At 47.3% G+C, this 16,626-nt stretch overlaps 1 protein-coding gene across 1 annotated transcript in view; it reads right to left on the bottom strand.

Annotated features, from left to right (window-relative positions):
• Window positions 1-16,626, bottom strand: part of PEX14 (peroxisomal biogenesis factor 14) — a 118,288-nt gene that overhangs the window by 20,009 nt on the left and 81,653 nt on the right. The window contains exon 4 of the mRNA XM_063145513.1: window positions 5,516-5,638. Coding sequence (XP_063001583.1) covers window positions 5,516-5,638 — 123 coding nt within the window. The remainder of the gene's footprint in view (window positions 1-5,515; window positions 5,639-16,626) is intronic.

The following is a 16,626-nucleotide window of genomic DNA, read 5'->3' as shown; positions in this document are numbered from 1 at the left end:
TATGAAGAGAGACTGAAAGAACTGGGCATGTTTAGCTTGGAGAAGAGAAGATTGAGGGGAGACATGATAGCACTCTTTAAATACTTGAAAGGTTGTCACACAGAGGAGGGCCAGGATCTCTTCTCGATCCTCCCAGAGTGCAGGACACGGAGTAACGAGCTGAAGTTAAAGGAAGCCAGATTCCAGCTGGACATCAGGAAAAACTTCCTGACAGTTAGAGCAGTACGACAACCAGTGACCTAGGGAGGTTGTGGGCTCTCCCAGACTAGAGGCCTTCAAGAGGCAGCTGGACAACCACCTGTCAGGGATGCTTTTGGGTAGATTCCTGCATTGAGCAGGGGTTGGACTTGATGGCCTTATAGGCCCCTTCCAGCTCTACTATTCTATTTCGCCCCAAGGTCGAATTCAGTTTCAGAGAAGGCTTTGGGTGCCGCATTCCAGTTGTGGGCGGTGGGGGGGGAGGGCAGTCTAAATGCAAAAGCCGCAAGGCCAAAAATACCGGCATATTTTAGCTCGGAGCTCTTATTGCCAGGAACTAGTCTTTAGGAGAGACGTTTCAAGTTTTTAAAATGGAGAAAAAAGATCAACGATTCAGTCACTTAGTCAGACTTTTATTATATTTGTGTACTGCCGAATAGCCGAAGCTCTCTAGGTGGTTTATATAAATTAAAAGCAATTAAAACTGTATTATACACTCTATAAAAACTATATTCATATAAGCAGATAAACAGACACGCACAGATCTAAACCATTTGAATCTATTAACAGTAAGAAACATCCACGACCTGATCAAAACTTCAACCTGCGCTGCCAAATGCCTGTGAGAAGAGGAAGGTCTTAACCTGGCACCGAAGAACATTGGTGGGCCACCTTGGTGAGATCGTTCCACATTCGGGGGCCACTACTGAAAAGGCCTTCATCCCTGTTGCATGCCTCCGAGTCTCCCTTGGAAGAGACAAAGGCTTAAAGGATGAATGTTGTACATGAAAAGGTTTAAACCAGGAGAGGTCGTGAGCTTTATAGCGAATACCGACACCTTGAATCAGGCCCGGACATATACGGAGAGCCAGTGCAAGTGGGCCAGAATCGTCGACACCTTTTCTCTTGAGGTTCCTAAAATATTAGGCAAGGCAGCTATCCGCCCAGAGAGTATACTATATGCTGTAATAATTGTGAATGCTAAACCAAGGATCCACAGCACCACTTAAAGAGCTACATAAGAAGAGTCCTTCCAGATTGCATTAACGGGTCATGTAGCCCAGTGGACGCTTTTCCCACAGTGGCCAAGCAGATGCCTCCGGAAAGCCTACAGGCCTGGCAACAGCCCTCCTCTACTATTTGACCTCCAGCAACGGGTATTCAGAGGTGGGCTGCCTTGGAGGATGGAGGTTCCATTTAGCGAGCATGGCCTTTTCGGTGATGGCACCCCCCAACGGTGGATTGCTCTTCCCAGAGAGGCCTGCCTGGTCTCAATGATGTCATCTCTTCGGTGGCAGGTGAAGAGCTTCCTCTGCTCCCAGGCAGATGGTGGGCCTTTGGAATGCAAGGGCTGCTTCTCCAATATGGAAATTGACCTATGAGCTGCACCCGTGTTGTATGGCATGGTTGCATTTTAATGGATGGTTGTTGTCACTGTTTAACATTTTCAACGTTTTAATTCTATTATAAATCGCCTTGGGTCTTTCTTTTTTTTAGAAAGAAATTTCAACAGCACCTACAAAAACCACTGACAGACCTCCGTGGGTTTCTCGTGCCCTGTTAAACCGCCTTGAGTCACTGGCCGCCACCCCCACATCTCACAAGCAGCCTTGCCAAATTGCTAGCCAGCTTGCCCGCGCTCGTCGTTCGTGGCTTAAAAGAAAAGACACGCCAAAATCTGTAACACTTCGGTGTGTGTCCGCCTGGAGGCAATGCTTACCTCGCCACAGGCCACCTACGGAGTGGACATTTATGGAAGTGTGTTGGCATCTCCAGAGAAGGAGAGGAGGAACTATCATCCTTTGTAGAAGTAGCAGTCAAGGTTTAAAGAGGTGTACAACCTGTGCACAAACACCCACGAAGGAGGGCCATAAATTCAAGGGTACGGCAACAACGCCCAAGAGATACCAGCGCTCCTTATACACCTACATTCAGTAAGTCCCCTGAATTGGCATGTAATGAAGGGGGTTAGGGGAGGAGTGGAAAAGTATATCTAAACCCCATCAATCATTTAAACACTTAGAGTCAGATTTGTCCTCACTCCAGGATTAGAGTATTTCATAAATGCCAAAAGCCGACAGTTGTAACGTTAGTTTTCCCTCCTCTGTCTCTCTCTCTCTCTCTCTCTCTCTTTTTCCCTTTCTCCTTTCTCCAAGTTGGGGAGGGATTCAGTTTGGGAGCGTGTTGAAACGCGTCAGGTTGAGTGATGCTTCCAGCAACTAATCGCATGTCAAATAAAAGATATTTTATGTAATAAATTACCGCTACAAGTAATTCAGATGTCATTTATCAGTTTTATTATCAGTCAAACCCAAGTCTTGTTTCTCTATATTAATCAAAATCAAGCAGTTGGAGGTTTGTGGTGGAGGTGTGATCCCCCTTTCTTTATTTTAAAGGGATGTTTTGACACCTCTTGGCAAAAGTACAGACCCAGATGGGGATGGGTGGGATTCACACGTGCAAGTTTGTAAGCACCGGTGCACTCAAGGCATAAAGGAGCGGCACTTGGTTTTCTCCTTCGGCTAAGAACAAACTTGGAATTAAGGCCTGAAACACCGCAGGGTAGTGTAGGGTGAAATCCTATGCATGTTTAGACAGGAAAAAAAGACTTTTCCCCCTGCCTAAACATGCATAGAATTGCTCCCTTAGGTGAGAGTAGGCTTTAAACAAAACAAAAAAAACCTATGGGTCAGCAACAGTTGCTCCCCCCACACACACACCATTGAAGTTGCTAGTCAGAGGAGGAAAAGGTGAGCAGTTCTCACTGCCATATTACACCATAACCCATAATCCTTCTGGCTCCGCAAATCAGGTGACAACCAGGGGTTTAATCCATAGTCACGTTGACCTCCTGGGAATTCTCTATCTAGAAAGGGAAGAATTTGTCTGATTCAAAGACACACAGAGAAAAACAGACAGACAGACAGAAAGAGGGGGGGATGCAGTCCTCCGAGAAGCACACCACTTCCTGGACTGGACTGCTCCAGACCGAAGCGCATTAAACTCAAACGCATGGCAAACGAAACTAGAACTTCCAGCACACGGAAAGCCAAGTCTGCTCAGTCATTTGAAACCAAGCCTTTTTTTCCTTAACAGAGGACTCTCAGGCCTTCTCGGGGTCCCAATCCAGCACTCCCAGATGCCCCGCCCTCTTCCTCTGGCCCTGCCCCCTTCCCCCCAACCATCGGCGGGTTTTCCGCCTTTTAAGCAGTATTTTCCCCCATGCGAAAAGGCTGAAAGCCCTCCCCTAAGGCTTACTGATCGGAAGAAACAACTTTAAGCCAAAAACAAGCCAGTATTTGAGGCATTTTCGCCCCCCATTACCTTCTCTTTTGAATGTGGCACCTAAAAGCTTCTCTGAAATTGAATTCAGCCCGCAAGCTGAAAGAAGTTTCCTACCCCTGCCCTAAGTTGCTAGCTTTCCATGTGCAGGGAGCTGACCCCTCCGCTCCATTCCGCAACTGTATTAAAGGAGAGCGTTCCAACCGCTGATTTCTCCCCCTCACGGTCCAGGTGGCATTTCCTGAAAGCGACTGCGGCACAAGTGAATCCGAGGGGGGTCACTTATGTGCGCTCTCTCCACTTCAGGGTAACCCCAGGAGCTGGCTAGAGAGCAGTCTCAGAATTACATCTTGATCCAAAAGGCCGGGGCTTAATTGCACGTTTGAGTTGTTGCATGTGATTAATTAATTTGCTTGTCATTTTCATGAGCGGAGATGGGAGCCCAACTACACAGTCCGCCGTGGTGGGGTTTGCTGTTGACTCCGCGGCGTCTTTATCAGGACTGATAGGTGCTGGTAGATAGTTAAATCTTTCATTCGCAACTGGGATTTGTATTCGCTTGGCACAAGGAAACACCACAATTCCAACAATTAAAAAAAGGAGAGGCTGGTGAAGACGTTAGAAAGGAGGAGCCTTGGCTCAGGGATGGAGATAATTTTTGTGCAGAACGTAAGAATGTAAGAAGAGCCCTTCTGGATCAGACCGAGGGTCCATCTAGTCCAGCACAGAAGCCAATCAGCTGCCCATGGTAAACCCACAAGCAGGACATGGTGCAACAGCACCCTCCCACCCATGTTCCCCTGCAACTGGTGCACACAGGCTTACTGCCTCTGCTATTGGAGGTAGCACATAGCCATTGGGACTAGCAGCCATTGATTGCTTTCTCCTCCAGGAATGTACCCAACCCCCTTTCAAAGCCATCCAAATTGGTGGCCCTTGACAATCTTGAAAGAAATGTGGTCCTCAACAGAAAAAGAAAGGAAGAATATTTCCCACCCCTGGTTTATGTGCTTAGGAACACGCCACAGTGAGCAATTTCTCAAATAAAGACGTTTTAAAATAAGAGTTCATTCAAAACAAGCAATCTCTGTCCGTATATGACCCAAATCTCCATTTACGTTAAGAACAAACCACAGTTCTGCTTTGCATCCAAACCAGAGGAACTGTGGTTTGCTTTAACCGACGTCATTGAACAATCCAGGTTTTCTAAGCATGGTTTGAGCTTGGTTTGTGTAAAGTAATTTCGATGAGAAGAGCCCACAGTGCCTTGTTTTTGGACATAATGTGCAACTGTGGTTTGTTATACAAGTGAAAGCAGGACCTTTCACTTGCCTTTCCACAGTGGCCAGATCTACAGCAACCAGGCTATTGCACTATAAAAGTGGTATGAAAGCGGTATATGGTTGGTGTCAATGGGCCCCAACAGTTGTCAGTGCACTTCACTACTGCTATAAAACAGCTGTGTGGCTCCTGCCTCTTATATACCACTTTCAAATGAAGGCTTTCTGGCAGGTTATTCCCAATTACGTAAATCATGGTGTTCATCTGAACTGAACCACTGAGATCAGATAGATAGATAGATAGATAGACAGATAGATAGACAGATAGATAGATAATTTGTAATGGCAACGTTTTTGTGAACCGCCCAGAGAGCTCCGGCTATTGGGCGGCATAGAAATGTAATAAATAAATAAATAAATTTGAATAACGTAGTATTTTGAATTCTATATTTACTGGGGAACCTGCAACCTTAGGAACAATTAAAATATTTTAAAAATCCAAAAGTTCCAACTCCCCAAGACCCAGGCACTCCCCCGAATCCAGACATTCGTGGCCTCCTTGTGACAAATCTGTTTGGATTTTGCCATTCTGTTATCAAAGTATTTCCATGTTCATGAGGACTAGCGCTTTGGAGAAAGTAAATAAAACCAGAAATACGAAGACGCCTGCACTTTTCCCAGGCCTGAGGAAGAAGAAAGGCGCAGGGTGTGTTCCACCCCCCCCCATCCCCGGAAACTTCCAAGAGGCTACTTACTGTACGGTGCGAGGTGAGGAGGCGGATTGGGCACCAATTGTGTAGAAAGGCTTAGCGGCTGAGGTTCCTCTTTGGCAGTGCCGGACTGCTGCAGCGCCAGGTCAACTTCTTCATCCGTCAGTCCTGGTGGGAGAAGAGGAGAGGAGACCCGCTCAACACACCTTTGCTTACCGCAGAAAGGGATACGGGAGGAGAATCAGGGCCATGCGTTGTTCCGTACACCGCTATCAGGTCTCACTTGCCTCTTTTCTAAGCAAAACACTCCCAGATGTGGAAACATTTTCTAGTTGGGGAGATGCTCCAGCTGCCCCTTGATCATTTCAGTTGCCCTTTTCCCACCTCTACCACGACTAGAACCCTACGCAAAGTATTCCAAAGACAGTTGCACCGTAGATTTATATAAGGGCCTTATGATGTTGAGAGATTATTATTTTTATTCCCTTCCTAATTATGCCTAACACGGAATTTGCCTTTTTCACAGCCCCCACAAGCTGGGTTGGCATGTTCACTGAGCCGTCCACCACAACCCCAAGATCTCTCCCTTGGCCAGTCACCGCTAAATCGGGATTCCAGCCAGACATTTCTCTAAACAGGGCATTTCTTTCCCCCACCCGGTTCCATGATTCGTTTCCGGCTGTGGGCACACTTTTCTTAAAGTCTCTTGGCCTCCCTGACTTTCGTTTTTTAAGGGTTTTTTTTTTTTTTTGGTAATAAAACAAAAAAAAAAAAAAATTGGGAGGTTGGTAAGCTGCAAACTAAAATGTCGCCCTCCACCGCCATCTTTATTAGGGGTTCGCAAGAGTGATTTTGTGTTTGTGAGATGAGCCCCCGGCTGTTCACTGCACTGTATGTCGGTTCTTGAGCAAGTGACGCTTCTGTGCGTCTCGGTCGCTTGCCTTCTGAGAAAGGTGTGTTTCGTGACCCGCCACCGTGTTTCTCAGAAAACTCCTGCTTTCGATGGGAGGCAAATGACAAGGCTTGCTCAGTAATCCGCAAAGCTTTTATTAAGCAACAAACGCCTCTTCTATCTGAAGAGAGTCCAACCTCTTGGAAATGTCCCCCTAGGCAAAACTATGCAAACTAAGCAAGACAGTTGTCCGCTCAAGAAGAATAGGAAGCCACTTCCCATTCTTGGTGCGGAGTCACGTTCTGGCGTAATCGAACTGACTTTCTCACACCTTCCTTCCGCCCCGTGCATTTGAGCTTCCGGCAGACCCTAGCATCAGTGAGCTTGTCGGGAGGCTCTCCTCCAGAAGAAACCTCACTTCCCATTGAGTGTGTAGGATTTGGCCTTGAGGAGATAAGCTCTGGAGGGGGCTGACTCCCAGCTGGGGAATCGCCCATGAGAGCTTCCTCCCCCACTGGTCCAGGCTGGCTGGTGTCTGGCGCTGCATCTTCTAGTTCTGAATCTGATTCTAATTGATTACTTGAAACATCTTCTCCCAAAACAGGGGCAGTAGGGTTAGACATGACACCCACTATGGTAGCCATTTCATGAAAAAACCCGCCCCACGACAGCCATTTTGTGAGAGCGCCCATGAGGTTCTCTTTCAACATTCCAAACATGTCCACCGACCCAAAAAGGTTGGGGAACACTGGAGTAAAACTATTATTTACCGTGACCAAAGACGCTTTGCAGAAGGAGGGCTACTAGCCACTATTGTCTCGTTTTCCTCCTTTACGATAAGGGGAGGAAAAGATGGAAGAAGTCGTGAGAAAACCCAGGGGCTCTGAGTAAAGACGGTGCCTCCCACCCCATAAAATTCCACGAATGAAGCAAGGTGTTTGCATGCTAAAAGCCTCACTTGGTAGAGATTCCAATGAAAGGCCCACCGTCCCCCAAAAAGCAGCCTGGAAGCCACAGAAAAGCCTTTTAGCAAACAAAAACGTGTCCTCTCAAATTTCGGATTCACTCCTCTCGCTGCCGCAATTTAACCTTAAGCGACGGCATATTAGCGTTCACTGCCACTTTTCAAATGTGGCTCATTCAATTTCCTTAATTTATCTTTGGGTTTATTGCCGCGTTCAAAGTAGCTTTTCTATGGCAATTCTCCCCATTCTTCCCCCGAAACAGAAAACTGGGGGGAAAAGAAACATATCCCATCAACTGCAAATGTGGCTCATTTTAATCCGTAATGGTGTTTAAAAAAAAAAAGCAACAACTCAAGAATGGGAAGAAAACTAACAATAATGTATGAAAACAGACAGGAAAACAAAAAGCTAATTATTGGGTTAGACGACTAATTAGTCTAGATCGTTTCTGAAGATGGGAATAATTTGCTTTATTTTATGACAAATGCGGAAATAAAAAAAGGAGGAGGAGAAGGGAGGGCAGAAACCAGGTCTGACTGTGATTAGCATGAATGGGACGGGGAACATCGGGAGGAAATAAAACTAAAAGAGAACAGATCAGACGAAGGCCACGGCAAAACTTTCAGGCATGAAGTCGGCGGTCTCCGGTTAAAAAAGGCCGGGTCTTGGCTAGCTGGGGTTTTATCCGGCACTCTGCGTGGCCCTCCGACGTACCGGCAGGGATCTCCCCATCTGCGGGAGCTGCGACATATGGAAAGGATTTGGCCAATGAGAGAGAGAGAGACAGAGAAGAAAGAAAACCAGCTGCTGTCCAGCTTCTGCGATGGAAGCTACACAGCTGCTTTGCTTTTTCGGAGAAAAAAACGCTCACGACGGAAAAAGGGAAAAGAGCCACACGGAATGGGACGCAGGTTTAAAACCTTTTAACCTGAGCAACTTGAATAGAAGCTGCTCGCATCAAAGGAAAGAAACGGAGGAGGGATCCTAGGACCACGGGCAGCAGAAGGTCTTGGGTTCGATTTCCGGTTAAAAGGATACAGCAGCAGATCGGAATTGGGGGTGGGGGGGAGAAATCTCACTGCCTGGCAAGGACAGATCCAGGTGGAGCTGGGTGGACAAAGAGCGAGACAGTGCCTAACTTGAAAAGGCCGAACTAGGTAGCGGTAGCTTTTGCATAGAACGTTGAATATAGAATCATAGAATAGCAGAGTTGGAAGGGGCTTATAAGGTCATCGAGTCCAACCCCCTGCTCAATGCAGGAATCCACCTTATAAAGCATCCTTGACAGAGGGCTGTCCAGCTGCCTCTTGAAGGCCTCTAGTGTGGGAGAGCCCACCACCTCCCTTGGTAACTGGTTCCATTGTCATACTGCTATCGTGTCTCCCCTCCGTCTTCTCTTCTCCAGGCTAAACAGGCCCAGTTCTTTCAGTCTCTCTTCATAGGGCTTTGTTTCCAGACCCCTGATCATCCTGGTTGCCCTCCTCTGAACACGCTCCAGCTTGTCTGCATCCTTCTTGAAGGGTGGTGCCCAGAACTGGACGCAACAAACCATGTGAGCTCACTGTCAGGTCATGCAAACTAAACCCCCGGTCCCTAAGAGCTAATCCAGATTTTAACAGGGCTTTTGGTGGATTCTGGAAGATGCCGAGAATCCAGGCAGAGAGAGAAAGAGAAAGAGAGAAAGACAGACACACAGGCACGGCCCATTGGAGATGCACTATAAAGGCTAGACGAGAACCATATAAGCCCATTTTGGGGTAGAGGTGGCGGTCACCTGGCATTTTTTAGGGGTTGAGTGAAACCAGAACATGAGAAGAGCCCTGCTGGATCAGACCAAGGGTCCATCTGCTCCAGCGTTCTGTTCATGGCCCACGGAAAACCCACAAGCAGGACATGAGTGCTGCTCATGTCCTCCTGCACAACAGCACCTCCTGCACAACTGAAGTACCCTGAAACGTGAACTACGTAGTCTGTACAAAACTTTAATGAGTACCCAACGGGACGCTAGACGTTGTCTAACATCGGGTTGAGTTGCATTTAGAGATCTCACTAAGCCGGAGGAAAGCACAGGGAATAACATGCATGGTTCACCTGCCCTTCCTCCCAGCTCGATCCGCATCCTGTTCGGGTGGGATAAAATAGACCCCTACATTGTTTCTTGCAATTGTCTGGTCCTATTCACCAGAGACAAGGGGCTGTTATCCTCTTAACATGGAGATGGGGGAAAGGCTCCAGAGCACGGGGGTTGAACCTGAGGCCCCAGAGGCCCCGCCCCTTTCCCTAGTCCCACCCCCACCTCCTTCCCCTTGACCGCCAATCGCTGGGTGGCTTTCCAGCTTTTCCCAAAGGTTGAATTGTCTGTCCTAAGGCTTAGTTACAAGAGCTTCAAACTAAAATAGGCTGAGATTGTGCCTCCGCCGCTTTTGCCTCTAGCCACGCCCTTTGCCTTTAGCCCCACCCACAATTGGAATCCCACCCTCCCACCCCTGCACGCTGAGAGCGCCTCCAAAATAGCTTCAACAACCCCCTGGTGGTAGAGCCCTGAATGTCTAAAGAAGAGCCCTATGAAACCCGAAAGCTTGCTTGCTTCTTTACAGACACCATTCCACGCCCAGTGAAAGGCGGAATGGATCAGAGCCGGCCGGGAGGGGTTCTCATTTCACTTTTTGCGCCGCGCCACCATGGGGAAACGCCCAGCCCTCAAGCATCCCACGGACACATCTCATGGCCCATTTTGCACCCGCCTTTCCCCTGTCCGCCCACCCCCACAACCACCCCCACCCCTTCCCTCGACTCTGCCGTTTTCTGAGAAGTAAACAGTTCTGATCTCCTGGAGAAGATCAAGACCAGGCAGGATCCAAAAGGTTAAAAGGAAAAACAAAAAGGGGCTGCCAATTGTAAGTGAATTATATTTGGCCTTGAAAGCTGAGCCGTGGCTATATTATAAGGCGACATCTCCTTTCTCTCCCTCTCTCTCTGTTGTTTACCATCACCCTGACTAATGCAGACCTCTTTTTTTTTTGTTTTAAATAATCTCATGCAAATTAGACACACACTTCCTTCCAGTTGATTGCTATCTGCAAGGAATAATATAACCGCAGAGGGTAAAGACGCAAGGACTGAGCCAGGGAGAAGGAGGCGACAAAAACAGAACGTGACCCACACGTCCACCGCCACCAACCCCCCCCCCCCACAACCGCTCGTCCGTCTCGCCATCCATCCAGCCTCTTTCTTCCAAAATGCCACCAGTGGTGACTTAGCCCTGATTTTCACAACACCTTAATACACACACACACACACACTTCTCTCTGTAGAGGTCAGGGATGGGGCGGTGCAGGTCCAATTTGCATAATGCGGCACGGTTTTATTATTATTTATTTATATAGCACCATCAAAGAACTTGGCTACCATCACCCAGCGTTTATTTGAAACCCAAATCCGGCCGTTGACCCCTTTCCCCCAACTACCGATCGCGGAGGTGGTTTTCTGGCTTTTGCACAGTTCTCCCCCATTCTACAACGTTAACGTGCCGCTCTGAAAACTTGCTTGCTGGCTCTAAAGGGGGCGGGGCATCCCAGGGGTGGGCGGAGCCAAAGACAAAAACGGTCGGTGCCAAAATACCAGCCTACTGTAGCTTCAAGCTCTCACTGCCATTAATGAAACATTATAGGAGAGGCAGTTCCACCTTTTAGAATGGTGGGGGGAAAAAATTAAAATGGCAGGGAAACAACCAATGAGAAGCAGTCAGGAGGAAAGGGGGTGGGGCCAGAAGGAGGAGGCGTGGCCACCTGGATTTCACCACCCCAACTTGGGCCAAGGCTGTGCAACAACTAGTCAACCCTGGAGTCCATAAATCCACTTCTCTGGAGGGGAAAAGCCATTGTCTCTCAACACCAACCCTGCTGTGTAGGACGCCAGGCACCCCTAACCTTTGAAAGGAAATCTTTGAGCCCCCCTTCTCGGTTTCTCAGTTTGTTCGTCGAAAGGAAACCGTCAACTTCAAATGAACCCCTTTTTCGAAGCTGTTGTGTCCAATCCAGCCGGACTGTATTTGAGCTCTGGCCGCAAAACCAGCCACCGGTTCGTCTGACTTCCTCAAAGTCAATTTAAGTTGCACCCGAGAACCAAAGACCTCTGGAAACAGCACATGGGCTTCTGAGCCAGACGGGCATTTCCAGGCTAATCGTGGGCTCGTAGTGTTCAGAGTTCGCTCGGGTTAAAACGGGGACACACTCATTTGTCATTTCCTTGCTTAGCGTGTTCAGAGGAGGGCAACCAGGATGATCAGGGGTCTGGAAACAAAGCCCTACGAAGCGAGACTGAAAGAACTGGGCATGTTTAGCCTGGAGAAGAGAAGACGGAGGGGAGACATGAGAGCACTCTTCAAATACTTGAAAGGTTGTCACACAGAGGAGGGCCAGGATCTCTTCTCGATCCTCCCAGAGTGCAGGACACGGAATAATGGGCTCAAGTGACAGGAAGCCAGGTTCCAGCTGGACATCAGGAAAAACTTCCTCACTGTTAGAGCAGTACAATGGAACCAGTTACCTAAGGAGGTTGTGGGCTCTCCCACACTAGAGGCATTCAAGAGGCAGATGGACATCTGTAAAGGATGCTTTAGGGTGGATTCCTGCACTAAGTGGGGGGTTGGACTCGATGGCCTTGTAGGCCCCTTCCAACTCTACTATTCTATGATTCTATGCCAAGGCTTGGCAGAATTCAGGTCTCTAAGATCTACTTTGACCACAGTCTACTGGGGTCTCCAGCGCAGAGTCCGTCAGCACAAAAGTTCATACCCATAGCGCCTCCTCTTGGTGCCCGCTGAGCTCCGTTCTCCTCCTGATTTATACTTTATCCCTTACGTTTTTTGTTAATTCAAAACATGAGCTGGGACGCCGCTCTCAAGCAGAACAATTATTTGGGTTCCGAAGAGCGGATCTGAACTTTGGCGCTGGGATCCCCACTTCTGCCTTGTACCGCAGTTCTTGGGCAAGGGACTTACCCTCACCCATTTACCCACAGGGAAAGGAGTGTTTTGTGACTGCATTGCGCAGGGGGTTGGACTCGATGGCCTTATAGGCCCCTTCCAACTCTACTATTCTGTGATTCTATGACTGGCTATGCAGTTTGGTGGAGGGGCACGCCCTGCCCCATGGAGTCCATTTTGTGAGAGCACTCACGATATTCTCTCGTGCGAAAATCAGAAGAGCCCCACTGGATCAGACCAAGGGTCCATCCAGTCCAGCACTCGGTTCACACAGTGGCTGAGCAGCTGCTGTCCAGGGACCCACAAGCTGGACATAGGTGCAACAGCACCCTCCCACCCATGTGCCCCAGCAACTGGTGTATATAGGTTTACCTCTGATACTGGAGGTAGCATAAAGCCATCAGGACTAGTAGCCATGGATAGCCTTCTCCTCCAGGAAATTATCCAACCCTCTTTTAAAGCCATCCCAATTGGTCGCCGTCACTACATCTTGTGGTAGTGAGTTCCACAGTTGCGCTGTGTGAAGAAGTCCTTCCTTTGATCTGTCCTGAATCTCCCAGCGATCAGTTTCATGGGATGACCCTTTAGGTTATATTATGGTTTTATACTGTTGTTTTATACTTTGAATGGTTTTAATTTTTGCGAACCGTCCAGAGAGCTGCGGCTATTGGGCGGTATAGAAATGTAATAAATAAATAAATAGGTTCTAGCACTATGAGAGAGGAAGAGAAACGTCTCCCTCTCTGCATTCTCCACGCCATGCATGATTTTGTACACCTCTATCCTGTCTCCCCTCAGCCTCCTTTTTCCCAAGCTAAACAGTGGCAGCTATTGTAACCTTCCCTCTCCAAATTCTAGATGTACCCACCTGTCGAAAAAGATTGAGACCCCTGATCTAGCAACTGGAGTGAGGCATGGAAACAGTTAGGAACAGGGTGCCTCTCAGCACACGGCTCAGACTTGCATCCTGAACTACCTTCCGCGAAACTTTGCACCGCGCAATCGACGCAGGTGTAGCCGAAACTTTCCCCTCTAAAAACAATTGGAGTCTAATCCTATCATCCCTCCCTCTCTCCTCCAGCCTGGCCTTTGGAAGGGAAGGGAAGGAGGGGGTGGTAACGTCCAGTGGAGTTTAAAATACATTTCAGCAGGGTCAAAGGTGCAGCCCTCTCTTCTTTCCCCCAACACACGGCCTTGTTAGAAGAGATCCTGTCAGGTCAATTTCATCTTTTAAGGTTCTATATTAAAAAAAACAAAAACACAAAAACGAAGGTCAACAGAAACGTCCTTGCTCATTTCCCTCTGTTTTCACGGAGACAGTTTATTAGGAAGGGTTGTGGGGATTTTTTTATTTTTTTTTAGTGCCGCTCACGCTAGCAGAAAGGATTGCAGATCAGGGGTGCGGGGAACGTGTGTGAGTTCCCCTTGCGTTGAGAAAAGAGACCCAAAATTAAAAGCAACCTTCAGTCCGGTGCAATACTGTATTTTTTAATTGAAGTCTGCATGGATTATAGTGTAGAACAGCCAGCAATGTTCAAAATTCAAACGGAGCTGTACCTACTAAAATAAAATCGTTTGTCCATAAAAAATATTTAATCATTTAACAAACACATACAATCAAAATATAAACTAAATAGTCCACTATCAGGAAGCATACAATTAAACAATCTAATCTTCCTGTTGGAGTTCAAACCATAAAGGCAAAGGGCAGCAGAATCCTTTGCAAATTCTGTAAACCGCCCAGAGAGCTCTGGCTATGGGGGAGGTGTATAAGTGTAATAAAATAAATAAATAAACCCTGCTTGGAAAGCTCACCTATGGCGACTATGAACAGACTCCCCAGGCGAGCAAGCAGAGATGTTTTTGAAAAAGATTTCCCCCTCCCCACATTCTTTTAGGCTGTAAATTGTTGATTTATCATGGGTAGGCAAGCAGGTGAGTAACTTTTGCAGGTATAGATATGGGTGATTTTCGCAGTCTGGTGCTTGCAGTTTGGCAGGGGTCAGGTGACAGGAGGGAACCAATGGGGTTCAGCATATGTTAAGTTTTAATCGATCCCAAATCTATTTTTAGTTTTGTCTGGCAGATCAAATTTGTTTTGGGGTGTATGTTGTCTCTATGTATGCTGTCTGTTTTTATGCTTTTATTATTTTTAGATTTGGCATATTGATTTTTAATGTTTTTAATCTTTTGTGAACCACCCAGAGAGCTTCAGTTATGGGGCAGTATAGAAATATAACGAGGAAGGAAGAGGAGGAGGAGGACAGGAAGGAGGAGAAGAAGGAGGAGCAGAAAGAGAAGAGGGAGGAGAAAGATCACAAGCTGAATATGAGCCAACAGTGCGATGTGGCTGCAAGAAAGGCAAATGCTGTTTTGGGCTGCATTAATAGAAGTAGAGCTTCCAAATGGCGTGAGGTTCTGGTTCCTCTCTATTCAGCCCTGGTTAGGCCTCAACTAGAGTATTGTGCCCAGTTCTGGGCTCCACAATTCAAGAAGGATGCAGACAAGCTGGAGCGTGTTCAGAGGAGGGCAACCAGGATGATCAGGGGTCTAGAAACAAAGCCCTATGAAGAGAGACTGAAAGAACTGGGCATGTTTAGCCTGGAGAAGAGAAGATTGAGGGGAGACATGATAACACTCTTCAAATACTTAAAAGGTTGTCACACAGAGGAGGGCCGGGATCTCTTCTCGATCCTCCCAGAGTGCAGGACACGGAATAACGGGCTCAAGTTAAAGGAAGCCAGATTCCGGCTGGACATCAGGAAAAACTTCCTGACTGTTAAAGCAGTATGACAATGGAACCAGTGACCTAGGGAGGTTGTGGGCTCTCCCACACTAGAGGCCTTCAAGAGGCAGCTGGACAACCATCTGTCAGGGATGCTTTAGGGTGGATTCCTGCATTGAGCAGGGGGTTGGACTTGATGGCCTCATAGGTCCCTTCCAACTCTACTATTCTATGATTATATGAAGGAGGAGGAGGAGAAGGAAGAGAAAGAAAACCATGAATGTAGGGAGGATCTGTGCAAAAATAGGGTGTTGACGCAGCCAGGAAAGAAAAGAGTTAAGCACGAAGGCGTTTTGTTTGTTTTTTTGGCATAAAAATCCTGGCAGGAGTTTCGCCTTGTTGGCTGAGCTTTCCGAGTCTATAATAAAATGAAGCGTAAATGGAGGCAAGGAAGCCAATGTCAAGGGGTGAGAGTTTGGGAGGGCTTGTTAAGCGTCTCCCTCCCCTTGGGTTCTGCTTGCTCCCCGCCCCCCCGCCGCAGGACCTCCAGAGTGATTGATAGATTGGGGGGGGGATAGATGGAGCTGCAGCGGCCACCTGCCTTTCAAACAACCCTCCCCGCTATAAAGACAACAAACTCACTTCAAAAGTGGGGAAAAAAACAAAAACAGAGAAGCAAATCACACACAAGCCAAATAAGAAAGAAGATGTAATAATTTCGGAGAAAAGGGAAGAAAGCTTTGACTAGGGATTATTTTCAGTTCGAAAAAACAGGATTTTTTTTTTTAAAAAAACTGCTTATTTTATTTATCCACCTTTTCCGTCCAGAACCAGCTGAGCGGTGCAAACAAGAAAGGAAGAGAGGTTTGACTTATGATTATTTTTCTTTCGGGGCGGGGGAGTTATTTTTATTTATTTATTTTACTTATTCCCCTTTTCCGTCCAGAACCGGCTGAGTGATGCAACAAGAACTGCCCCCCTCTCTCTTCTCTCCCTCTCCCCCCCCCACAACCTGCAACCCCACAGCCGTTAAAAGTCGTCGGGTGACCTATAGACCCCTATTTCCCAAAGCCTTGTATAAAATTGAATTTTTTAAACATAAATTACACGTAATGACGACACTGTAAAAACTAACAGTAATGGAAAGCTGTGCTGTATTTCATTAGCCTGTATTATTCCATGCCACCTGATCCAGGCGGGCTTGTTTATGAGTTAGTGTGTTAGCGGGATGCCAGTGGAAGCATTTGCTTCGACCTTGCACTTCTCATTGGGGCATGAAATTACGACGGCAGCACCTTGATATTACGGCCATAAATACAGTAAACTGCAAATTTAAGCCAACGGCTCCTATTGTCTCCGAACATAAAGCTGATCGGTATTTATTTAAAAGGAGAATGAAAAAAAATATTATATATCACCTTGTTTATGGGTTTAGTTCCCCCCCCTCTTTTTTTTCCCCGTTTCCTGACCGCCCCCTCCCTCTCCAATCAACCCACCCACCGCCATGCAGAACCTAATTTGTTTATTTCCAGTTCTAAACAAAAGCTGAAAGACACGTTCTGCAGAGACGGACGCCCATTTTGGTGC

This window comes from Elgaria multicarinata, chromosome 20 (genome assembly GCF_023053635.1).
Source record: "Elgaria multicarinata webbii isolate HBS135686 ecotype San Diego chromosome 20, rElgMul1.1.pri, whole genome shotgun sequence".
NCBI lineage: Eukaryota > Metazoa > Chordata > Lepidosauria > Squamata > Anguidae > Elgaria > Elgaria multicarinata.
This window is presented reverse-complemented; position numbering and strand designations above follow the sequence as displayed.